The 27251-nt window shown below is 35.3% G+C and overlaps 2 protein-coding genes across 26 annotated transcripts in view; one reads left to right on the top strand and one right to left on the bottom strand.

Annotated features, from left to right (window-relative positions):
* Positions 1–8672, bottom strand: part of LOC123528696 (uncharacterized) — a 52416-nt gene extending 43744 nt beyond the window's left edge. For all 5 annotated transcript variants that reach the window (XM_045308629.2, XM_045308633.2, XM_045308630.2 and 2 more), the window contains exon 1: positions 8334–8672. The gene's annotated coding sequence lies outside the window, so the exon portion shown is untranslated. The remainder of the gene's footprint in view (positions 1–8333) is intronic.
* A 225-nt stretch (positions 8673–8897) lies between these two features.
* The window catches only part of LOC123530277 (calcium-dependent secretion activator 1-like), a 110525-nt gene continuing 92171 nt past the window's right edge, over positions 8898–27251 (top strand). For 19 of the 21 annotated variants that reach the window (XM_053522025.1, XM_053522024.1, XM_053522014.1 and 16 more), the window contains exons 1-2: positions 8898–9836; positions 22524–22604. In XM_053522025.1, coding sequence (XP_053378000.1) covers positions 9042–9836; positions 22524–22604 — 876 coding nt within the window. In that variant the 5' untranslated portion in view covers positions 8898–9041. The remainder of the gene's footprint in view (positions 9837–22523; positions 22605–27251) is intronic. The other 2 variants (XM_053522008.1, XM_053522011.1) reach the window with 1 other exon arrangement.

Below are 27251 nucleotides of genomic sequence, written 5' to 3'. Positions count from 1 at the left end.
CAAGTTTCGATCATGATGCTACCGATGATGCGATAGTAATTAAAGCTGCAAATAGAAAAAGGTAAATTTTGCATATATAATATATTTTATCATCATGGTAAAGTCTAGATATTATGGCCCAAAAACAGCACCTCTGCGCAAAGTTCTGTATTTATTACCACACAATGTCTATGGTAACTCTGGTAACTAATCATGGGTTTCCAAAAGTTACCAAAGTTACCAAAGACACAGTGTGGTAACAAATACAGAGCTTTGCGCACAGGTGCTGTTTTTGGGCCATATATGTATTATCATATACCATATATCTTATTTTATTCAATATTTCAATACTGATTTTGATAGTCATTTTATATAAAGATGTTTATATAAAGTGAAAAAAATATAACTGTTAATTGTTTCAACAGATTAACATCATTGAGCTGCTTAAATCAAAACTGTTTTCACAGGTAATTATCACCTACATACAGTACTACACTACGAGATACAGTTACTATATCATATATATATACAGGTGGTACATTAGGTGTTAAAGTGGTACATAAAGTGACTGGTACATAAGGTGTCGCACCCTCGCCAGTGTAATACTTTTGTAATCATCTGTTGATTTGATCATGAGTGACCAAGTCAGCAAATGCTTCAATAAGATAACGCACTGACATGAGCTTACGCAAAATTATCTCCTGTTGCAATTCTGTGTATTTTATCGGTGCACTACACTTCATCGAAAGACACTTGGTCGAATATGACACTTCGCCTTACATAAAACATGATCGAATCTGACACTTGGTCTAATTTTTATATAAAGTACGACACTTGGTCGAAATTGTTAACTTTGACAAAGGCAGGGTTTCAGAAATCCTATGTCCAGAGCCCGAGGGCTACCAGAAAATTCTGTCGGGCTACTGAATTTTTTCAGAGCGTGCCCGCCGGACTACCTTGAAACTCCATATCGAGTAGCCCGGGGATCAATAATTTAGTCTTCAAATATAATTTTGATAGTTGTCTATAATCCCCTTGTTTATCAAGAGATACATGCCCGAGGCTTTAATTATCTTACCACCTACTGTCACAATCAGCAAGCAATTAACCGTTTAATTGTACCCGCAGGCAAATGTTTACAAAAATTGCACAAGTGATATTAGACTGATCCAATAACATCAAACTCGCTGACTGGTATTGTTTAAAAGAATATGCAAACCAGTCTTAAAGTTGCGTCATTTTAGCGCCACCTGCCAAAGTGTAATTTCGGTTTCGCTGACCTCAATATTTATCAAGCGATCAGAAAGAACAGATATTTGATTTTGAGGCAGTTTAGTGCTTACACTGATTGTTTAAGCTTTTCATTTTAAATACTTGCCTAACATGCAAAAAAAATCGACCATGATTTAGCAAAATATCAGAAAGTATACAGAATTTTGGACAAACATAAATTCGGATAAGTGAATACACAGTGCCAAGAAACTGAGAGACGTTACATACGCGGTTCTAGTCCGTTTATTAAACCAGATAGATGTTCAGAATCAGACAGAATTAGCTTTGAATAATTTTGAGATAAATTACATTTCATACAGCTCTAAGTTAGTACATTCTAAGGAATTTGCAAGTTTATAAAAAATGATTTGCACACCTTTTTTATTGCCATGATGCAGTAACTATCAGGAGTACTCCTGATAATATTTCTCAGTTTAAAAACATGTAGTTTTGTCTTTTAAAATGAGAAAAAAGGAGTACTTAATGATAATTGCTATTTAAGAGAACAGATTTATAACAATCTGCGTACGGCTAAAATTATGAAACCTCTAATAATTTAATCATATCATTCACTGTAGTATAGAAGCACATAGTAAATAAACCGAATTGGCCATTGCCAAATAAACTTAAATGCTCGGGTTACCAGATAAAAATTTTGGTAGCCCAGTGGGCTACCAATAAATTTGCAGATTTCTGAAACCCTGCAAAGGCCTTTATGATGAAAATTGATTGTATTATCGGCTTACGTTTACCATTTACTGAATGCGTAAATAGTAGGGATGGGAACGAATGTTCGAATATTCGAATATTCGAAAATCGGTCGAATATTCGAATATGAAAATCAAATTCGAATATTCGTAAATTATTGTATATATTTTTTTTTTCAAAATAAGTTTCATTGATTTTGGGCAATATGAACCAGACATACAGAATAAAACCATGTCATGTTAGTTTATCACGTATCAAAAGATGTCCAATTAACAAGAAAATAGCAATGCATAATTGGCAGGGGCCATCGTTACTTATTAACAGTTTGCAACAGGCGTCAATGTGTCAGATGCATGTCAAAAGATGTCCAATTAACAAGAAAATTGCAATGCATAATCACCTGGGGTCATCGCTACGGATTAACAGTTTGTATTAGGCGTCAATGTGATATCATTTTATCTTTTGTTCATTTTTATTGGCGCCTGTTTTATGTAACAAGTTGTAGATTTTTTTTTTTTCGAAAACAATACCAAACGTAGATATTGTCGATCTTTTCACAATATTTTGTACGACGTTTCAGACCATCCGCAGAATCGGTTTTCATCCGCAATCGGCCGTATTCGAATTATATTTTGAAGTAGTTAATAATAAAATCAAGAAAAACGTTTGCCTTACTTGCATTTTACACGACGATTTTTACACGCCGACTGAAATTTTTCAAAATGGCGGCGGTAATACAACAGCGCGTCACGTGTTTAAATGGGACGACCTGCTATTTTTAGATAAAATTGCGACGGTCTAAATTATAATCGTTTTGATTTTTTGTATCATTTTGAAGCTAAAACACTGAATTAGTTAAATATGTTCATGATTATACTGACAGAATCGTGAAATAAAACGCTAGGATCGGCGGGTTTCGCTATGTATGATCGGGTTACCCGAAACAAACATTTTTTTGGCCTTATTTACGATGATCCACGCTTTAAACAAATGAATACGTTGTGTATATGACAATCATTTAATAAGAATTTAAATCTTCCATTAAAACTAACCGAATATTCGAATATATTCGAATATGGCAAACCGAATATTCGAATATTGATTTCAGTATTCGTTCCCATCCCTAGTAAATAGCCATAATTGATTAGAAACGTGTTATTTGGTGAAGAAAGTTCTTTTGAATTCGACCGGAGAAGCCTACGGGTAACCGTAAGTATAATAACAATTTTAGTTTCAGTATATTTGTTATGGTATGTTATTGTAAAGTGTAAAAGCAAACAAGTAATGGAGGAAAAGCCTGAATATTTTCTTAGTTTACGTGGTGCAAAAAAATGACTTTAAAAGGATTTAACTAAATTGTAAAGATAGAGAAGTGTCGGAAAAGGTATAATGGCGTTGCGAAAACAGGAAGTGCAACGGCTGCGCTATTATTGGACTTAATGATGTACTTCTTAAAAAGACATCACGATATACATGGACCAGACGTTCCAGCTACAGAAATTCAAAAAGCCATGTCTCGCATGAAAGAATCGGCATCGCAATCTCAAGAAGCTCCATCCAAGATTATCAATCGGGAGTGGTACAGAACTTTGGGAAAAGATCGTCTGAAGAATTTCTGACATAAGATACCGAATTTAGAGACTGTAACTCGATTAATCTACCTGATCGATATTGTTATAAATCAAGCACAGTTTAATAAAAGTGTTACCGCTTTCTTTTCTCATTCAATATTGTAAACTACTCCTTTTCCGAGTTTTTTCAATGTTGAAAGTAGATCTACTCCTTTTCCGATTTTTTTCGACCAAATTCGACGAGTAGAGTCAGTGTACCCAGTTTCGCACACTTTTCCTATGAATACCTTCCTATCTAGCTAAAAATGATTAAATTTGAATTTACCTCTATATGTTTTAATAAACACACTTATTTCAGGGCTCTCGCGAGTGGGCGACTTGAGCGAAATAGGCGCTCTAGAACTTCAAACTTCGCTCAAATCTAACCTCAAAGCGAAATGCAAGTCGCCCGATTTTCTTTGATTTCCGCACTCACTAATTAGTGCTACCCGGACTGTTGACAATTTGCACGGTGTCATATCGAGTGCCGAATACACAAACACACGCCGGGAGCATAATTTAAGCTCCGCCTACTTCAGGTACTTGCGAGATTTTCCCGAGAAGTGTGAAAGCGAATCAAATTATCCGATACACCTCGTTGATTGTGTTCAGCCAATTAGCGTCGCGTTTACATCTTTGACACTTCGTTCTTAATTGTCAACATGTTTGAGTGCAAAAAGCAAAGTTTTTTTAAAGAATCTGCTGATTAACCATGCGATTAATTAGAATTTGGTACACAATTATTTGTTATCTATGATAAAAGAACGACATGTAATGTATAAACTATGTTTAAATTGACTTCCATCGATGAATTTATTTGAATATGTATTTCTAGATTACACAGTTTACTTTCAGTTTTATTCGAGTGAGATACTGACATTCCTCGGTGAATGACTCGGTGTTAATAATAAACACTTCATACAAGATATAACCAAAATTCGGCGGGTTACATTTACAGAATCGGCTTGAATTTTGAAAACGACTTTTTTCAGAATTTTTTAACGAAACAATAACCACTGTATGGGAAATGATCTAACTAAGAAAATGAATGGTCACATCAATACTTTTTATCAAGAACATTACAGCCACCTTTCAAATCACTCAACATCATTGCAGTAGGAAAAGTCTTCCCACTTCTCCCTAAAGTCTCCTCACTTCTCCCTAAATCAGCTTGAGGGAGAAGTGACTTCTCCCAAAAAATTGGACCTAGCTAGACCCCTGTATTTCGATTTGAAACGAGCTACTTTCACTTCCCATTACAATGACGTCATACCTCTTAGTGTACTTGATTCGGATAACATATTTTGACCAGTTGTTGCATTTAAATGTACCCGGTTTCGCACATCCTGCTATTTATAGAACTCAGTGATAACAATGCAGTTACTCAACAAAAATATTAATTAACTTTTTAACCATTTATATAATTCAATTTAAACATGTATTTTCTAATAAAACATCTGAAAGTGAAATTTAAAAGCAGTTATGCAGTGTTCGCGTTTACGGCGTAAAAGTATCTAAATACGCAACGAATTTGGTTGGTACGCAAATTTTTCAAGACCATTGCGTACATGGGACGCAAAGTAAAAACGGAACTGAATGTTTTAATTTAAAGACAACAAATACTAATCACGATGTCGGAATCCCAATTTCATTTTCAGCAGCATTATTTTCTAAAAATAACACAGAGTGACGTAGCCTGTAGTCATTCAGTGACGTATTCAGAGTTTCAGACTGGTTTAGCGTACTGATCAAAATCTCTACTTATCAATGTAAATTATATGGAAACAGTCCAGGTACTTTTTGCATTGCAAACCGAAAGTAAGATGGAGTCTCCGGCGAACGCGAACACTGGTTTTATTTTTCAAAGCAGGGCTTTAGCTAGAGGTCGACATGAGTGAAATTCAAGTCGCCGAATTTTTGTTATTCATCCACTTACAGCCTATTGTGGTACAGCATGTTGACACTTTACTCGCCTCTGTCTTCTGATACAGAGAAGTTTGAAAGCAATTATAATGGTCGCTGACACCTTTAATTTGATCAACTAAACAGTAGGGATTTAGAGCGCTCTATATTACATTAACTTGTACATTCTCCTTTGACTTTTCAAAAAATTATCTTACCTTGAATAATTTCCTTAATTCCGCGTTATTTGAATCATTTTACTCCGAACTTAGAAACATATTACTGACACTTTCTGTGAAGAAAATAACCTTACTGAAATTTACACAAATTTCTGACAACTGCTGCAGAAACTGGGTTAAACATGATTGACAACTTTTTCTTTTGATGTGTGCCCACATTAGGGGATCAAAAGGACCGTGTTACCCTTTGTGTGACGTCACTGCTGCTGATGTCATGATGGCATGTATTTAACTCACACAGTCAGTTCTAGTACAATATTGCTTGTTTTGACTAAACATTGCACTAGGAGCTTGATTTATTTTTTGCTGGGCTAATTTTAGAATATGAAATGATCAAACTGTTTTGAAATTGTATTCATAGATCTAACTAAAAGGTGTTTGGTTTTGGCAGTGATTAGGAAATTAACTGGAAAAAATACTTAGAATTACAATTTACAGTCAGTAATCACATTATCTTTATAAATTCACAAGAATGAGAAATTAGATTAACAAGGATAAGAAAGCAGATTCACTGATCTTTTCAGTTGGTTTGTTTTATAATTTGATAGACTTGAAAAAATAAAGATTTAAACAAAGAAGTGACTTTTTCCGTAAAATCTTAGTCTAGTGCTTAAACCTGTTAAAGTAACTATTAGCTGGTCAAACCCATTATATTTGATGTAACTTTGTAGATTCCAATATTTTTATACCTCTTATCAGAACTGGAATGCATTTATGAAGTTAAAGAAGAGGTGTTATTTATTGTGAAACATGGACATTTGTCAATATTGTAGCCGCAAAACCTGGGACTCAACCATATTTGGCTGGGACTCAACAGTTTTGGGAGTACTGAGTCCCAGGGACTCAGTGAAATTTTCAGAAAACGCGAACACTGGTTATGAAAGTGAAAGCTAGGTACCAAACCCTGTTTTTACTTCTAAAAGCAGGAAAGGCTAAAACAACTGAATACATGTACATGAAACAAAAATAAAACAATAGAAGCTGTTGAATCACAAAAGAACCCCACAAGTCTAATTATTCGATTAAGTTCTCTGTTTTAATAAAAACGTACAAAGAGCTATAAAAATAAATAGATCGGCAACTTGAAAGGCATATAGAGCAAATCTCGCCAACATCCCGTGACAACTGAATGAGATCTCGTTTACCGGAAGTGACGCGTTCTCCACGCGTCTTTCTGTATGCGAAAGCAATTATTCATCGGTAAATTAATTATCACCGTATGACCACACTTCCTTTGATGGTAAGAAACGTGTACACAGTGTCTTAAGACTGTTTCACATTAAACTAATGTTGTTTTAGAAGCTAACATGTATTTTAGATGTAGTTTTAAAGGTACAAATTGTAATTCCATGCTCGCCGATGTTTGTTTTTACTAAGATAACGCCGATTTACACTCTGACTCAAGATCACGCGAGATTACAGCCAGTTGCCATTCTGTGTATTTTATACTTCTTTGAAATGTAAAGCAAACAATCAAGTTGAAGGCATTTTGCAGGTTGGGAGAACTTCAATAACTGCTGAAATATTTTTCATTTAGGTAAAGTAGTAGGTAAATACTTACCTGTATGATGGAAAAGTGATTTATCAATTTATTTTGCACCTTGTTGTTGTTTGCATAGTCATTATTTTCATGAAACTTAATATTTTTCAGCTGACCTGCTGGTCTCCACTGATATTGTTATTGTTTTCGTCTGCACTTACCAGAACGAGGCTCCAGTGGGGAAGGACCCCTTTTGTCAAATTATGTAGGGAATAACTCAGTTTCGTGAAATAATAACAACGAATTGTTGAATTTTCTGCTTTATTCTCACAAAGTACATGAATTTGGGTGCGACCCTTTATGTACCACTTTGAGACTTAATGTACCACATATATTATATAGTAGCTTTACTTTCTATCTATATTGTGCATAGGTGATAATAGGTGATAATTTGGTTGTAATTTACTGTGAAATTGTTGATTAAATCAACAATATGGGCCAACATTTTAAATTGACTTAAATTAAATATTTAAAGTGATTAAACAGTTTAACAATGCATTTCACAAAATTGGAATAAGGAACAATTCATAGAAATCAATTAATGCTGGATTTTTTTTAAATTTTATTTTATTTTATATGTGGTACATAAAGTCTCATAAAGTGGTACATAAAGGGCTGGTACATAAGTGGACTGGTACATAAAGTCCCACATTCCATGAATTTACTGGGTGTGCGAAACCGCGTACAGTGCGAAACCGGGTACACTGACTCTATGTAACTTCGACTATGTGTCGTATTCGGCTAAGTGTCGGATTCGAAAAAGTGTCGTATTCGACAACGTATCTTTCGGCAAAGTGTCATAGACTCGTATTTTATACTTCTTTGCATAGACTAAATTATAATTTTGCTCCAACTGTTTCTGACTGGCGAATTTGTTGTCGCAAAGTGAAATTGACCAAGAGGCAACCCTGGAAAATTGCAATGTTAATCGTCCAAGAATACAATTCTTATGGAAAGTCAACTTTTCAAGAAAACTGCACAATTTGAAAAAAATCCCGAGGCGAAGATGCCTAAAAACGGACCGTAACTACATGAATGATGAAGAAAAAGGTAACGGACCTCATTGACATTGGTCATACTCACTTAAGCCTCGAAGAAATGCACAGTTTATAGTAATCTGTACTAGTTTTTATGTCAATAGCTGGTGTGTCAAAGAAGCAAGACTTCAAATACAAACAAATTCATCCGAAAACTGGGTCGAGATTTTTTATAAACAAAGTAAATTTTTACAGTTTATCCCTTGTAGAAGGGGTCAAAATGTTTAACACAATATTTGTCATATGTATATTTCCACAGTGAATGAAGTGTCACAGTAAATAAATCCATCATTACTGCAAAACAGCGTAAAACAGCAAAAAGTTTAGTCTATACGATAAAAAGATCCAATGGCGGCCATTAAAATTTGCGATGAGGGTTGAACACTTGCGTACCGCGGCGTTCCAAAACCAATGACGTCATTAATTAACATTTTTAATTATCATTACTGTAAAAAATTCTATTTCATGAATTTTGCAAAAACTGTCATTTCCAAGTATTAAAAGATTAACACCATTAATCTGATATATTTTTATCTGATATGACGATTTGTTACGATTTTATCCGGAAATTACCGGAAACGAAAAGTGTATTGCCAATTGCGCATGCGCATGTCAATCATAATAAATTGACAGGCACCTGCAGCCGGATGATAACAGTGAGATGCTGAATGATGATGCTGAAAGTAACTACGTGATTTTAAACACTTCTTGAATTTTCTATTGGACAGTTTGTGTTAGGAAAGTGTAATTCAAAATGCTTGACCCATCATCCAGTGAAGAAGAATCTGAAAATGAAACTGTGGAGGATGAAAATTCGGATGTTCTCAGCATCCCAAGTGTTGAGCAGAGAAGTTTGTCAACCAGTGGGGACAATTTGAGTGTTGTGACAGGGGCACAGGTGCATTCGCGATCAAATAGTATACGGCCCGGGAGCCCTAGCATACAACCTGTTGAGCGTGAAAAGGTTGAACATGAAGCTGATAAACTGGAAAAAGAGGAAGAAGAGAGGAAAAAAAGATTGCAGTTGTATGTTTTTGTAATGAGATGCATAGCATACCCATTCAATGCAAAACAACCAACAGACATGGCTAGGCGGCAAACTAAAATAACCAAACAGCAACTTCAAACTATAAAAGAGAGATTCCATGCCTTCTTAAATGGGGAGACAAGTATTGTTGCTGATGAAGCATTTACAAATGCTGTTCAAAGTTACTATGAAGTTTTTCTGAAAAGTGATAGAGTTATGAATATGGTGAAAAGTGGGGGATCATCTGCAAATGATTTTCGGGAAGTTTTCAAAAATAACATAGAAAAACGTGTCAGGAGTCTTCCTGAGATTGATGGTTTAAGCAAAGAAACTGTTTTAAGTTCATGGATGACAAAGTTTGATGCAATATTCCGCGGAGAAGAAGATCCACGTAAACAAGCCCAGCGTACTCTTACTGCTGCATCAGAGTTAATTCTTAGTAAAGAACAGTTATATGAAATGTTTCAAAATATCCTAGGTGTGAAGAAATACGAACATCAGATTCTCTACAATGCATGTCAGGTAAATTACAACATTTTGTGCTCTTATCTGCAGATATGGGATATAATAAGTTTATTTGCTATATATTTGTCAACCTTTTCTTATTCAGATTTAATAGACTTCCATTCATTGCTAAATCCGGTCGGATAGTCGGACCTGTCAAAAGAAATGGTTAGGTCTGACGTGGAGGTTGGGGTGTCGGACCATATCTCCAGTACGGTATTGAGTGGGTCAGTTTTTACTACCACCAAAGTGTTTTTTACAAGGCACTTTTCGGAGAAAAAGTAGAGCTATTGCACTTGTGTCAGTGTTGCTGTTAGTTAAAGTTTTTGATAGAGTTAAATATACAGTAGAATTCCGCTATTAAGACCACCCATGGTTCTTTGTAAAACTGGTCTTATTAGCGGTCTGGTCTGATTAGTGGACAAGGCTATATGGGGAAGGTGTGGCAGATAATAACACATTGGGATACAATCAAGACGCAATAATGGTAAACACAATGTTAAATTTATATGTAGCTTTATTTTCTTTAATTTCTTTAGCCTTAAATACTCAAACTGTGTATTAATTAAGGACGCACTTAACTGATAATGATTTGAATTTTGTTCAATTAAAGACAATTACAACAATATCAAACAATTTCAAACTTCATTCTGCGCTGAAATCCCAAACGTATTTACATTAATAATAACAAACAAACACCGTTTAGATCTAATTAAATCTGTTTTAATCCAGTCAATTCGATCAGCAGGCATTCGTCTAAATACAAACAAATTAATTATTTCAACAATTTCTTATGTTAAAATAGCGATGTAAAACACCAAACATCTTTAAATAACAATTTCAGACAATCAAACAGTTTGATACGTTGTTTTGATAACGTTTAAAAGACTTGTTAGCAATTAACGGATAAATACACAATGTACACGCTTAACGTGTTAACACGATGTCGCACGTGTTAATTCCCGTGGCGATTAGCGATAACATACAGAAAAATTGGAGTGGTCGTAATTGCGGTGATTAATTAAGTGTCAAAAAATCAAACAGTTCTGAAATTGGTGGTCGCATTAGTGGATTAGCGGTCTGGTCGCATTTTCGGACAAACGACCATTGGTTTTAAGAAGGAAATATTCTGTTCTTTGCAAAATAGGTCGTATTAGCGGTGCGGTTGTAATTTCGGCGTGGTCGTAAGTAGGAATTTTACTGTATTTTTTACTGTCAAAGCTATTGACTTGAAATTTATAATAGTTATTTACTACATCTAAGTCTACACCAGGAGAAACAATCCCCATAACTCTGATTTGAATTTTGACAGATTAATGCCCCTTTTTAACTTAGAATTTTTTTGGTTAAAGTTTTTATTCAGTATCTGAACAGTGTTCTGGGGTTTCAGGTCCCAGTATGGCTGCACTGAAATGAGGAAAGTTTGAAAAAAATTAACTGTTTTCTGCCAGCAGAATCCTACCATTTATAAATGTAAGACAGGGCTTTTTCCCCACTCCTGCCCTCCATAATCCAGGCTCCAGTTTTCGGCATCATGTCTATAGACTACATAAGGCCTAACAAGAAAAAAGCTTGTTTCTGATGTCACGATGTGACGATCTACCCTAAATTTTTAGCCCGACCCTAATTTTTTTTATGGTCTTGGAGAATTTCACAAGGTTGCAAAACTGCACTTTTATGCTTTAAACATGGTCAGTGATGTTAGAAATCATCTTGCTGATACTCTAAATGCACAACCCCCTTATTTGTATTCATTTTTTGTTACAAAAATAATTTCTGAAAAGTCCCACTTAATAAAAACAAGAAATGTCCTTAAAAAACACAAATGACGTAGAGGTAATAATGTTTTGGCGCATGGAAAAATAATAATTAAACAGGATGTACAGACAGAAAAGATTTGGATATGCATCTATGAACACATGACTCATTTGCAAATATTTCAACTAAGTAGAAAACTTAAATGATCAATATGTATCAATCCTTTAAGTAATAGAAGGTCAAAATGATTCAACGTCCTGTGCTGATTCTGAAATAATTTTGTGTTGGGTCAGAATCCCCCAAAAGTACCCATTAGCACAATATCTGGACCCAGACTACATTTACAATCATCCACCACTCATTCTTATGAAAGCGAGGTACGCAATGGGGAAAGAAGTGTACTTTCGATTTCTCTTGAGATGATAAATTACTAAAAGCTTTAGAGTTAGAATAAATCATTTTAGTTTTGGGTTAAAATGACTAAATATCCTCTATTTAATATGTGCCTTCTAATATTCAATGTTATTTAAGACTTAGAAATAAATGGTTTATCTTTTCAGCGCGCACCTGTTCCGTGCCTGCTTACTATAGAATATAGGTTAAAATCCATGTTATTCAGCTACGCCGAAAAAATAGTGACCTACCTACTCTATATTTTTTTACATTTTACCATAAACAATCAATTTTTTTTTGTTAGGCCTAATATTATGGTTCAAAGAAGCCGGAAAGCTTTCCATGGACATAAGCCATGTGTTGCAAAGCACTAACATTTTGGTTCCTAATAACACTTACTAAAGAAAATCTTAATTTGCCTGTGATAATACAAGGTTATATACTTTTGTTATAATTATATATATCATTAAATGAACTTTCTTATTCCAAATTTGAAAAAAAAATGATTTCTTCAAATATTTGGTTAATATTTGAATAGCTTTGACTGTACATGTATAATTACAAATTGACAGAAAGAAGCAGACAGGAAAAGGGTTGTAGTTCAGTATATAGCTGGGTACAGTGAATACACTCAGGCCTCAGCACAATCACCTGAGGCATATCCTATTCTTAGCACGCCAGCTACACCTAGCCACGCCCCCAACTTTCAAAGAAAGTTAATGTAGCGAAGTTGGTCAAACAAGGAAATTCAAAATGGCTTTAGTACAAGTGTTGTATAGACAATATTTTTGACTGGTGTGTGATGATTGCTTGAATATCACAACTTCCCCACATAGAACAAAAGTGGACAGCGAATAAGCTACTAGTTGTAGGGAAGAGCTTTCAACTTAAATGCATTGTACAGTGAGATAATTGAATGGTTATCTTATCTATTGGTCCAAGTATTTTAAAATAAGAACTTTAAATTGAAATCCTTTTACAAAGGTGCATTATACTCAAATACAAACAAAAGTACTTAAGTATTATGTCTTCACTTTTTCTGTGCAGTCTACCATTTTATTAGCTCATCTGATTTTTTGAAAAAAAATGATGAGTTATTGTCATCACTTGAGCGGTTGTCGGCGTCGGCGTCTGCGTCGGCGTTGCCTGGTTAAGTTTTATGTTTAGGTCAGCTTTTCTCCTAAACTATCAAAGCTATTGCTTTGAAACTTGGAATACTTGTTCACCATCATAAGCTGACCCTGTATAGCAAGAAACATAACTCCATCTTGCTTTTTGCAAGATTTTTGGCCCCTTTTGTACTTAGAAAATATCAGATTTCTTGGTTAAGTTTTATGTTTAGGTCAACTTTTCTCCTAAACTATCAAAGCTATTGCTTTGAAACTTGGAATACTTGTTCACCATCATAAGCAGACCCTGTACATCAAGAAACATAACTCCATCTTGCTTTTTGCAAGATTTATTGCCCTTTTGGACTTAGAAAATCAGTTTTCTTGGTTAAGTTTTATGTTTAGGTCAGCTTTTATCCTAAACTATCAAAGCTATTGCTTTAAAACTTGCAACACTTGTTCACCATCATAAGTTGACCCTGTACAGCAAGAAACATAACTCCGTCCTGCTTTTTGCAAAATTTATGGCCCCTTTTGGACTTGGAAAATATCAGATTTCTTGGTTAAGTTTTATGTTTAGGTCAACTTTTTCTCTTAAACTATCAAAGCTATTGCTTTGAAACTTGCAACACTTGTTCACCATCATAAGCTGACCCTGTACAGCAAGCAACATAACTCCATCCTGCTTTTTGCAATAATTATTGCCCCTTTTGGACTTAGAAAATCATTTTCTTGGTTGAGTATTATGTTTAAGTCAACTTTTCTCATAAACTATCAAAGCTATTGCTTTGAAACTTGGAATACTTGTTCACCATCATAAGCAGACCCTGTACATCAAGAAACATAACTCCATCTTGCTTTTTGCAAGATTTATTGCCCCTTTTGGACTTAGAAAATCAGTTTTCTTGGTTAAGTTTTATGTTTAGGTCAGCTTTTATCCTAAACTATCAAAGCTATTGCTTTAAAACTTGCAACACTTGTTCACCATCATAAGTTGACCCTGTACAGCAAGAAACATAACTCCGTCCTGCTTTTTGCAAGATTTATGGCCCCTTTTGGACTTAGAAAATATCAGATTTCTTGGTTAAGTTTTATGTTTAGGTCAACTTTTTCTCTTAAACTATCAAAGCTATTGCTTTGAAACTTGCAACACTTGTTCACCATCATAAGCTGACCCTGTACAGCAAGCAACATAACTCCATCCTGCTTTTTGCAATAATTATTGCCCCTTTTGGACTTAGAAAATCATTTTCTTGGTTGAGTATTATGTTTAAGTCAACTTTTCTCATAAACTATCAAAGCTATTGCTTTAAAACTTGCAACAGTTTTTCACCATCATAAGTGGACACTGTACATCAAGAAACATAACTGTATCCTGCTTTTTGCAAGAATGATGGCCCTTTTTAGACTTAGAAAATAATGGGTAGGACAATATTTCTATTGCACAAAAAAAATCAGATAAGCGTCAGCACCCGCAAGGCGGTGCTCTTGTTTGATCATATTGCAGAAAAAAACAATTGGAAAGAGAAAGTTCTATTTAGTAAATAGAACAGTGGGTTGTAAAATCAATTTTACTCAGCTTGATCATTTCCCTTAAAAGCAGAGAAAGTTAATGTATTGAACTGTGCAGGCAAGTTATTCATTTTGTGTAAACAAACATAGATTGAATTTAAATACAGGTTCAGGGAACACTATGGTAACTGAAAAAATTTTCTCTTTCTTCCTTCACATTTCTAAGAGGGAGGTTTAAATGGGCTCATGAATGTAAGGCAGCTATGCGGCTAAGACTAAAACGTCATACACAGAATTTGAAATTGCAAGGAGACTAAGTGTACCTTGTAACTTATGCATATATGATATGTAATGAATACAAAGCTATTTATATTTTGAAAGTGAAATAAAGCTGTATACATCTACAAATATGCAAATCTCACTATTCATGTTGTAGAGACATACCTACTGTATTTGACCATGTGTAATCTTTATGGCCAAAGCTGAAGAACATATAAATGATACAAAAATAGTTGAAGAATCTACCGTTTTAGCTGACTAGAGTGCAAAGTGCTCAGGAATGAGCTGCTGTGATTGCTCAGTGTTACATCCATACTTTTCTTCTGATGAGATCTCTAACAACTGATCAGTATCATCCTTGTGTAAGTCCTCTATTAAGTTTGTCCAAAGGTTTCAACTTGGTCCCTTTTAGGGGCTGCAAGAGCTAAAAATAGAAATTATATACCTTTTAACGGCTCCATTTTATGGATTTTCATCAGACTTTATCCTTAGCACCATTATAAGATCCTCTCACAACTTTGTCTGAATTTGGGCAGTTGGCCTCTTTTAGGGGCTGCTGGAGCTATAAATAGTAATATCTTACAATAACCTTTGCTAATGAACACTTTGGTGGGTCTTAATCAAACTTGATCAGTCTGTATCATCATTATAAGGTCCTGTCCAAAAGTTGTTCAGGTGTAAGAGCTTGGTCTGTATTAGGAACCACAAGGGCTTAAAAGAAAGTAATACCTTTAAATGACTTCTGGTTATTAACCACTTGATAGATCTTCATCAAAGATAGTCTGTAGCATCATTGTATGGTCCTCTCTTAAATATATTCAAATCAAGGACCCCCTTTAAGAGCTATTAGAGTTAAAAGAGAAATACCTTTAAAGACGAATGAAGTACTTTTTCTCATGAACTGGTATGGATCTTCATCAAACTTGGTCTGTAGCTTCATTGTCAGGTCTGCTTCAAAATTTATTTCAGTGGGGGCACCTGTCACCTTTTAGGGACCGCTTGAGGTAAATTTAGAAATACTTCTGAACATTTTCATCTGAACTGGATTCATCTTTATTAAACTTGGTTGGAAGCATAAAGTGTTCACCATGGCCCCTTTTAGGGGCTACCAGAGTAGAAAAACCTTTAAACAACTTCCCCTCATTGAACCACATGATGGATCTTTATCAACTTTGGTCCTTAGCATCATTATAAGGTCTGTTTCCAAAGTTTGTTCAAGTGGGGGCACTTGGTTCTTTTTAGAGGCCGCTAGAGCTAAAAATAGAAATACATTGAAACAACTTCTTCTTATGAACCACTTGATGGATCTTCATCAGACTTGGTCTTTATCATCATTATAAGGTCCTCTCTCAATTTTGTTCAGGTAGAGGCCCTTGGCACCTTCTGGACAAACTTGACTAGAGCTAAATATTGAAATGCCTTAAAATGACTTCTATTCATGAACCACCTGATAGATCTTCATCAAACTTGAATTGACTAGCATAATTATACAGTCCTCTCCCAGTGTTATTTAAATTTAGGCAGTTGGCCCATTTTAGGGGCCACTAGAGCTAAAAATAGAAATGCCTTTAATTGATCTCATAAAACATATGATGGATCTTCATCAGACTTGATTATTAGGTCCTCGGATAACTTTTTTCAAATGGAGTTGTTTGGCCCCTTTTAGGGGCTGCTTAAGCTCAAAATAGAAATACCTTTAAACAACTTCCACTAATGAACTGCTTTATTGATCTTCATCTTACATGTACTTGGTCCAGAGCATCATTATAAGATTCTCTACCAAATTTATTCATACGTGGACACAGTCCCTTTTAAGGGCCACTATAGCTAAAAGTAGAAATGCATTTTAACAACTTCTTCTCATGAACCACTGGATGGATCTTTATCACACTTGGTGTGTAGTATGATTGTAACGTTTCCTGCCAATTTTGTTCAAATGGGGATACTTGGGCCACTAAAGCTAAATATAGAAATACGTTTAAATGACTTCTTCTCATGAGTTGTTTGATGGATTTTCATCAAACATGGTTTGTAGCATTCACTGCAAGGTCCTTTCCCAGATTTGTTCAAGTGGAGCTGTTTGGTCCTTTTAGGGACCGCCAGAGATAAAATGGTAAAAAACCCTTTAAATAACATCTTCCTATGAAACTCTGGCTGGATCTTCATCAAACTTGGTCTGTAGGATCATTGTAAAGTCCTCTCCCAAACTTGTTCAAATGGGGGCACTTGGGCCATTAGAGCTAAAAATAGAAAAACCTCTCATGAACTGCTTGATGGATCTTCATCAGACTGGTCTGTAGCTCATTTTATGTTCCTCTCCCAAATATATTCAAATTGTTCTGCTTGGTCCTTTTTATGGGACACAAGAACTAAAATAGACAAAAAATTTAATAACCTCTTACATTGAAGTTAATTCGATTGGTAACACATATTTGGGCTGTCGCAGCAAAATATAGAAAAAAAACTTCAAATAACTTTTATTTGAATGAACTTCCTAAAAGATGTTCACCAAACTTGGTCAGGACTCCTAAGCAAGGTCAGAAATGAGATTGTGAAGGTCCTCTTAGGCCTCTTGTTTTAACATTAATATGGTTAGGAATTCCACTTGTTCACTGGGATTTAATATAATAGATTGACTGAACAATGAAAACGAGGAAAGTTATTAATTACCCCACAAATACTAATGATTTCACAGTATTTTATACACAAGTCCGATCCATATTTGGCAACAGTTTTGGAAAATATTTCATCAGAATTTTGCTGAATAATTACCATGAAGATGTAACTATGTCTGACTAGCATTACTGAATACTTTGATATATAATGATAACCATTGCTGTCCTGGGAAAAACAAATTTTGTAGATAATAGATCTTTGATATAAAACTTGCAGAAGAAAAAAGCACAATTTTTATTAGGCTGATCTTGGCGAAGTGCTGATATTATGGTAATCTTGTCTATCTGACCATTAGCTTGGCCTGGTTACATGTATGTCTGTGAGTTTGTTCAATTTTTTTCCCCCCCGCAGATTTGCCTCTCAGAATTTTAAGTCTTATTTTTTAGCTCACCTGTCACGAAGTGACAAGGTGAGCTATTGTGACCGCTTGATGTCTGTCGTGCGTAGTCTGTCGTCCGTCAACAATTTCTAAAAAAATCTTCTTCTTTAAAACCACTGGACAGAATTACACCAAACTTCACAGGGATGATCCTTGGGTGGCCCCCTTTCAAAATTGTTCAAAGAATTGCCATGGCAACCGAAAGGAAAAACTTTAAAAATCTTTTTCTCAAAAACCAGAAGCCCTAGAGCTTAGATATTTGGTGTGAAGCATTGCCTAGTGGACTTCTACTAAGTTTGTTCAAATCATGACCCCGGGGTCAAAATTGACCCCGTCACAGGGGTCACTTCATTTTACATAGGAAAATCTTAAAAAATCTTCTTCTCAAAAACCAGAAGCCCTAGAGTTTAGATATTTGACTTGTAGCATTGCCTAGTGGACCTCTACTAAAGGTGTTCAAATCATGACCCCCCCGGTCAATTGACCCCACCTCAGGGTCACTTGATTTTACATAGGAAAATCTTCAAAAAATTTCTAAAAATAAACCAGAAGCCCTAGAGCATAGATATTTGACATGTAGCATTGCCTAGTGGACCTCTACAAAATTTGTTCAGGTCATGACCCCTGGGGTCAAAATTGACCCCGTCGCAGGGGTCACTTGATTTTACATAGGAAAATCTTCAAAAATTTTCTAAAAATAAACCAGAAGATCTAGAGCTTAGATATTTCACATGTAGCATTACCTAGTGGACCTCTACAAATATATTTAAATCATGACACCTGGGGTCAAAATTGACCCGCCCCAGGGGTCACTTGATTTTCTTTTTCTTTTTGGTTAAATTTCTTCCATTACTTGTCCTTAAGTGCAGTGATAACAGGTGAGCGTGTAGGGCCATTATGGCCCTCTTGTTTATGAAACTATTCACCTTTTGAAATTCTTGAAGATAATATTTGTTGCAGGGAAAAACTTGGTCTTAAATGAACAGTTTGCTTTGTCACGGTCTCTGGGTTTTTAAGGAAGTCCTTTCATAACAAACAGTCCAGACAATTTAGTAAGATCAGTGCTTGGTTATCTCCCCTTACTTCTAGTTTTTATCATAGTATGTAATTACCGTATTTTCCCGAATTAAGGCCCCCCCCTCTAATTAACGCCCCCACCTGTTTTGGAGGGGAAAAAAGTCAACAAGAACAAAAAAAAATCACCTACCTCATTTATATAAGTCCACATAATAAGTAATTTACAGTAAGTATCCAATGTATTAAGAATTAAACACACTTTTAAACAGTACATGTCAGTAAATCCAAAACATTTATACTAAGTACGGTACGTATCCAATCATCAAATAGGAAATTAAACGGTAAATCCATTTTTGATTTGTTTTTGCACCACCCGCGCACAAGCTTCCTGTCGACTTTAAACAAATTTGCGGCAGAGTGTTAACCTTTTCTTCGGCAGTTTTAATAACTTTTAATTTAAAAGCCGGCACATAAGCAGCGTGTCAAACCACTGACATTGTGTATTGCTACCCGCATGTACTAAGGAAAATATTATCGGAGTACACAGCTGTTTGGTTATGATGACGTAATGTGTAATGTCGCGAGCGTGTCACGAAATACATGAGGTACCATATTTAAATGCATAATTAGCCCACCATCATGATGATGGTGGGCTATTAAAATCACTCTGCGTCCGTGGTCCGTCCGTCCGTCCGTCCGTCCGTTAACAATTTCTCGTTATCGCATCTCCTCAGAAACTACTGGGGGGATTTTGACCAAACTTTGTCAGAATGATGTATTGGTACCCTAGTTGTGTCCCCCTGAAAATCAGACTGGTTCAACAATTTATGAGTGAGTTATGGCCCTTTGTTTATTTCTATAATTTATATAGATTTATATAGGGAAAAACTTTGAAAACCTTCTTGTCCAAAACCACAGAGCCTAGGGCTTTGATATTTGGTATGAAGCATCATCTAGTGGTCCTCTACCAAGATGATTCAAATTATTTCTCTGGGGTCAAATATGGCCCCGCCCTGGGGGTCACATGGTTTATATAGACTTATATAGGGAAAAACTTTGAATAACCTCTTGTCCAAAACCACAGGGCCTAGGGCTTTGATATTTTGTATGTGACATCATCTAGTGGTCTTCAACTAAGATTGTTCAAATTATACCCCTAGGGTCAAATATGGCCCCGCCCTGGGGGTCGTATGGTTTACATAGACTTATATAGGGAAAAACTTTGAAAATCTTCTTGTCCAAACCACAAAGCCTAGGGCTTTGATACTTGTAATGTAGCATCATCTAGTGGTTCTCTACCAAGTTTGTTCAAATTATCCTCCTAGGGTTAAATATGGCCCCGCCCCAGGGGTCACATGGTTCATATAGGCTTATATAGGGAAAAGCTTTTAAAATGTTCTTGTCAGTAACTACAACATTCAAACTTGGACCACATGTATATTTTTGAGTGGCAAGATGAACCTTGACATGAGTTGACCTTGATTTTGACCTAGTGACCTACTTTCACATTTCTGTAGCTACAGCCTTCAAATTTGGACCACATGCATAATTTTGTGCACTGGAAAAAACTTTGACCTTTATTTTGACCTAGTGACCTACTTTCACATTTTTGAAGGTACAGGCATCAAATTTGGACCATATGCATAGTTTCCTGTTTCAAAATGAAATTTGACATTGATTTTGACCTAGTGACCTACTTTCACATTTCTCAAGCTACAGCCTTCAAATTTGGACTACATGCATAGTTTTGTGTACCGGAAAAAACTTTGACCTTGACATTGACCTAGTGACCTACTTTCACATTTTTGAAGGTACAGGCTTCAAATTTGGACCACATGCATAGTTTTGTATTCTGAAATAAAATTTGACCTTGATTTTGACCTAGTGACCTACTTTTACATTTCTCAAGCTACAGCCTTCAAATTTGGACCACTTGCATAGTTTTGTGTACTGAAATGACCTTTGACCTTTACATTGACCTAGTGACCTACTTTCACATTTTTAAGGTACAGGCTTCAAATTTGGACCACATGCATAGTTTTGTATTCCGAAATAAAATTTGACCTTGATTTTGACCTTGTGACCTACTTTTACATTTCTCAAGCTACAGCCTTCAGATTTGGACCACATGCATAGTTTTGTGTACCGAAACAAACTTTGACCTTTACATTGACCTAGTGACCTACTTTCACATTTTTGAAGGTACAGGCTTCAAATTTGGACCTATTGCATAGTTTTGTATTCCGAAGTAAAATTTGACCTTGATTTTGACCTAGTGACCTACTTTTACATTTCTCAAGCTACAGCCTTCAAATTTGGACCACTTGCATAGATTTGTGTTATGTACGGAAATGAAATTTGACCTTGAGCTAGTCAGTAAGTCTTGAAATTTGGAACACTCAAAAATGGCACATTGGTGGGCGCCAAGATCACTCTGTGATCTCTTGTTTTAAGATACACTGCATTCAATTGGATGCCAAATAATTACGTTTTGGGGGAATTAAACAACACAGAAACACTTTACAGTTGGTTTGAATGATGTTTTTAAGTTTTGTAAAAAAATTTATTTTTTATTTTTTTACCTCAAATGAACGCCCCCTCTTTGGAAAATGTAACGCCCCCGGGGGCGTTTATACGGGAAAATACGGTATGTAGAAAAGTGTTTATACTTTGAATGTTTACAATCTTTTCTTCAAAAAGATTTTTCACAAACTTTGTTTTAATTGTATGTCTAATATATAATCATACAATAGTATTACACATCTAGGTATTGTGAGTAACATTAAAAATAATAGTTGCCAGCCTGTTTTGATGATTGAGTCTTACAGGACAGACTTTTTAAAGCACTCTTTGTTTTTTAGTAGATATATTTTTAGTATTGTATAAACTATGAAAATATTTCTGCCATGGGACTGCAAGATGTGTTAAATTGTTCCCAGAATGGTTTAATGTTAGATCTTGATGGGTCATGTTTTATATAAGCAAGATTTATGATAATGTTTGTCTGATATACATCGTCCCCTTCAAAACATCCTCTCATAAACTCTTTTAAGACTGAACTCGTTTTCTCCCTAAGCTTGCCAGGAGACTGTTCAGCTAAAAAATTTATATTTAAAAGAAGAAAAATGGCAAATGTAAACTGGTAGTTTCTTTTAATCAGATAGATAAGCAAGTTTAAATGAATAAATACTTAAATAGATAAATAAATAAATTTATAAGTTGGTACCTTTTAAAATTCTGTATTGCAGCATGCTTCAGTTGTAAATTGTAAATGGTAAATGTGTAGAATTCCATATTGCAACTAAGTGACTGATTTGCTGAAATTAAAAAAAAAATATCATCCAGTTAAGTTATTTGCAGAAACAAAATTGATGTGAGAATTACAGCAGAGACTGGTATCAAACTGTTTTGTGGGGGAAATAGCTTTTTTTGGAAACAAATGGCTTGTTAATACTGAAGGTCCCAAAAGAGTTTGATATTCTAGTCACTGTCATCTATACAATATTCATGTTATTTGAAATATGACTTTTTAATAACTTTTCAAATAATATCAGAATAAACAAACATGAATTATTTTTTCAGTTGGATAACGCTGATGAGCAAGCAGCTCAGGTTCGCAGGGAGCTTGATAGTCGACTTCAGTTGGTAGAAACCATGTGCAAGGTGAGTACACTCGTGTTGCATGCCGTGAGTATATTCGGCATTACGCCCTCTAGTGATGGCTTAATGCACACTAGCAGTTTATTGTGACACATGCTTACGTGGTCATTTCCTGAACCTCCAGAATGCATGTACATTGATACGCTAATCCTCCGCTTTCTTATTTATGATTTGTAGATCAGTGGTTCCTTAGACTAAACCAGTGCTGTAGACATATCTTGATTTTCACAAGTCTTATCATTCTGGGATATTAGTTGGTAGGTAATGTAGACACGTAATGACCTCAATAGCAGTATGAATATATCTGTCAGTTTCTGTCTGACTTTAAAAATATTTTAGCATTTTTAGCTCACCTGTCACAAAGTGACAAGGTGAGCTTTTGTGATCACGCGGTGTCCGTCGTCCGTGCGTCAGTGCGTCCGTAAACTTTTGCTTGTGACCACTCTAGAGGTCACATTTTTTGTGGGATCTTTATGAAAGTTGGTCAAAAGTTGGTCAGAATGTTCATCTTGATGATATCTAGGTCAAGTTCGAAACTGGGTCACGTGCCGTCAAAAACTAGGCCAGTAGGTCTAAAAATAGAAAAACCTTGTGACCTCTCTAGAGGCCATATATTTCACAAGATCATCATGAAAATTGTTCAGAATGTTCAACTTGATGATATCTAGGTCGAGTTTGAAACTGGGTCACATGCCATCAAAAACTAGGTCAGTAGGTCAAATAATAGAAAAACCTTGTGACCTCTCTAAAGGCCATGTTTTTCATGGGATCTGTATGAAAGTTGGTCTGAATGTTCATCTTGATGATATCTAGGTCAAGTTCGAAACTGGGTCATGTGAGGTCAAAACTAGGTCAGTAGGTCTAAAAATAGAAAAACCTTGTGACCTCTCTAGAGGCCATATATTTCATGAGATCTTCATGAAAATTGGTCAGAATGTTCATCTTGATGATATCTAGGTCAAGATTGAAAGTGGGTCACGTGCCATCAAAAACTAGGTCAGTAGGTCAAATAATAGAAAAACCTTGTGACCTCTCTAGAGGCCATATTTTTCATGGGATCTGTATGAAAGTTGGTCTGAATGTTCAACTTGATGATATCTAGGTCGAGTTTGAAACTGGGTCACATGCCATCAAAAACTAGGTCAGTAGGTCAAATAATAGAAAAACCTTGTGACCTCTTTAGAGGCCATATTTTTCATGGAATTTGTATGGAAGTTGGTCTGAATGTTCATCTTGATGATATTTAGATCAGGTTCGAAAGTGGGTCACGTGCCTTCAAAAACTAGGTCAGTAGGTCAAATATTAGAAAAACCTTGTGACCTCTCTAAAGGCCATATTTTTCATGGGATCTGTATGAAAGTTGGTCTGAATGTTCATCTTGATGATATCTAGGTCAAGTTCGAAACAGGGTCATGTGCAGTCAAAAACTAGGTCAGTAGGTCTAAAAAAAGAAAAACCTTGTGACCTCTCTAGAGGCCATACATGTGAATGGATCTCCATAAAAATTGGTCAGAATGTTCATATTGATGATATCTAGGTCAGGTTCGAAAGTGGGTCATGTGCCATCAAAAAGTAGGTCAGTAGGTCGAATAATGAAAAAACATTGTGACCTCTCTAGAGGCCATATTTTTCATGGGATCTGTATGAAAGTTGGTCTGAATATCTATCTTGATGATATCTAGGTCAAGTTTGAAACTGGGTCAGCTGTGATCAAAAACTAAGTCAGTAGGTCTTGAAATAGAAAAACCTTGTGACCTCTCTAGAGGCCATACCCTTGAATGGATCTTCATGAAAATTGGTCAGAATGTTCACCTTGATGATATCTAGGTCAAGTTTGAAACTAGGTCACGTGCCTTAAAAAACTAGGTCAGTAGGTGAAATAATAAAAAACCTTGTGACCTTTCTAGAGGCCATACTTTTCATGGGATCTGTATGAAAGTTGGTGTGAATGTTCATTTGATGATATCTAGGTCAAGTTTGAAACTGGTTCAACTTTGGTCAAAAACTAGGTCAGTAGGTCTAAAATTAGAAAAATCTTTTGACCTCTCTAGAGGCCATATTTTTCAATGGATCTTCATGAAAATCGATCTGAATGCTCACCTTGATGATATCTAAATCAGTTTCGAAACAGGGTCACATGCGGTCAGAAACTAGGCCAGTAGGTATAAAAATAGAAAAACCTTGTGACCTCTCTAGAGGCCATATTTTTCATGAGATCTTCATGAAAATTAGTGAGAATGTTCACCTTGATGATATCTAGATAAAGTTCAAAACAGGGTCACGTACCTTCGAAAACTAGGTCAATAGGTCAAATAACAGAAAAACCTTGTGACCTCTCTAGAGACCATATTTTTCAATGGATCTTCATGAAAATTGGTCAGAATTTTTATCTTGATAATATCTAGGTCAAGTTCAAAACTGGGTCACATGAGCTTAAAAACAAGGTCACTATGTCAAATAATAGAAAAAACGATGTCATACTCAAAACTGGGTCATGTGGGAAGAGGTGAGCGATTCAGGACCATCATGGTCCTCTTGTTAATTGAAACTTTTATCAGTGTCACAAATTGCTTCTAATAACTGATTTATTATTTCAGTAAGTATTAAATCAATTTTTGGTGAAAAGAGTTAATGATAGAATTTCTTTTACCATGCTTAGAAGTTTCGTATTAAAATAAAATTGTCATTAATTTATTAAATGACTCATTACTTTCAGGGAAGATTTCTACCAGACTGACAGAGATACCTATCAGGAATCTCTCTCAAATCAAAGAGACTTGTCACCTAATCAGATTGTCATTTGCTCTTAAATTAAAATAAAAGCTCCTTTATATCATTAAAACATCACAGTTAGCTTAATTAATGATTGACATAATTATACATATGGTTCTCCACCTGATTAGTGATCAAATTAAAAGCAGACATGCATTCCAAGTGAATACTGCAGGGTTTGAATTTAAGCTCACATACTCGGAAATTGCGAGTACATTTTGAAAAATGCGAGTGACTTTTGCCCAAACTCACAAAATTTTGCGAGTGCAAAATCTCACGTAGAAATTATGACGGTTTTAATTTGTTAAACTTTCAGTTTCGATCTGCTGTAAATACGCCTTTTAAATGATGTTTTTTACTCAGTATGCACCGATTGATGATGTTTTTACATGGTGGGTGAACTGTTTACAGATTTTGATTACGCAACACAGTAACTACCGGTATGCGTGTGCACGATATTTGATGGAAATAACTGTGTTTTGTACAACACACGCTTAATGGTAGTGTTATGGAGGACAGGGCCTTGTTTTTGCCAAAAACGATTGAACAAAATTGCGACTAAAGTGGATAAATTTCGAGTTGAAATTTTTTATACTTGCAAAAATTTACAAGTGCAAAAAACTGTTAAATTCTAACCATGACTATCTTAGGTTTTAAAATGGGTTTAATTCTGATGTTCTTACTAAAAGAAAAAAATCTGCAGTTTGTTTAAATTGTTTGAAATTAGAAACTATATATCAATTTGCATATGTCAGATCGATGGTTTCTTCCTATTGAGATTAATTTGAAAATGGCCTTTATCTGTCTTTGAATGATGGAACTTTGCATTTAAAGTTACTTTACATACATAATGTTTCGCTTTTAGTAACTAGTAGGTGTCATTGATTTACGTTCTCATTGGGCGTAATGTTGCTGTAGGTATATTCTCAGATAAATCAATTTTCCTATCACTGCAGTATTTATTTTAACACAAGCTCAATAATAGATGTCCCTTTATAATGTACCAGAAAAGTCAATATATAGTTTCTGCTGGTAATGTGTGTTTGTCTACATTGTACAAATTACTATGATAAACGACATTGTGTCTAAAATCATTAGTCCTCCACCTCTGATTCATGTGGGGAAGTTGGCAGTTACTTGCGGAGAACAGGTTGTACTGGTACAGAATCAAGGGACACTGGTTAGGTTAACTGCCCGCCGTTACATGACTGAAATACTGTTGAGAAATGGCGTTTAACCCAAAACAAACAAAAAACAAATTACTATGAAGCATGTGAACCAATGTTTATTTACAAGTAATAGACTGATTTACAGAAAACTTCTGAATATGGTATAACTTCACCCCAAAGTCTTTCAAAGAATGGTGCTGTAGCAAAACCAAATTGGTTTCTGATCAATAACTTGAGACCACTTTTGAAACTGTGGCTTATAATGACCTTAGTTGTTTTGGGGGTAAGAATGTCATAAGCCCACAATGACATTGAGATTGATAAGCCTGATAAATAATAAGGAATGCTTGTGCTTGCAGTCATGTCATAGAGTAATAACATTTTGTAACTAGATGACCGCTTTATTCATTTCATCAAAAGGTCAAGGTCACAGTTTCCTTTAGTCATAAAAATGATCCCAGTCAATAAATTGAGAATGCTTTTGTGTCATTTTGTAAGATGAAAGTCTGTGGTCAGTAAAAATTCTCAGTTGTTTTCCCTATGTCAAAGGTCGCGGGTACTGTGACCTAAAGACTGAAAAAGATTTATGACTAATAACTGGAGCATGCTTGTGTCTAAGACCATCAGTCTTACTAGGATGTTTGTCCCGTAGCTGGTAGATGGCCTTTATTGATGTATGAATTATAAGGTCAAAAGTCAATGCCAGAGT

The sequence above is a fragment of the Mercenaria mercenaria genome, chromosome 13, assembly GCF_021730395.1.
Source record: "Mercenaria mercenaria strain notata chromosome 13, MADL_Memer_1, whole genome shotgun sequence".
Lineage (NCBI taxonomy): Eukaryota > Metazoa > Mollusca > Bivalvia > Venerida > Veneridae > Mercenaria > Mercenaria mercenaria.
This window is presented reverse-complemented; position numbering and strand designations above follow the sequence as displayed.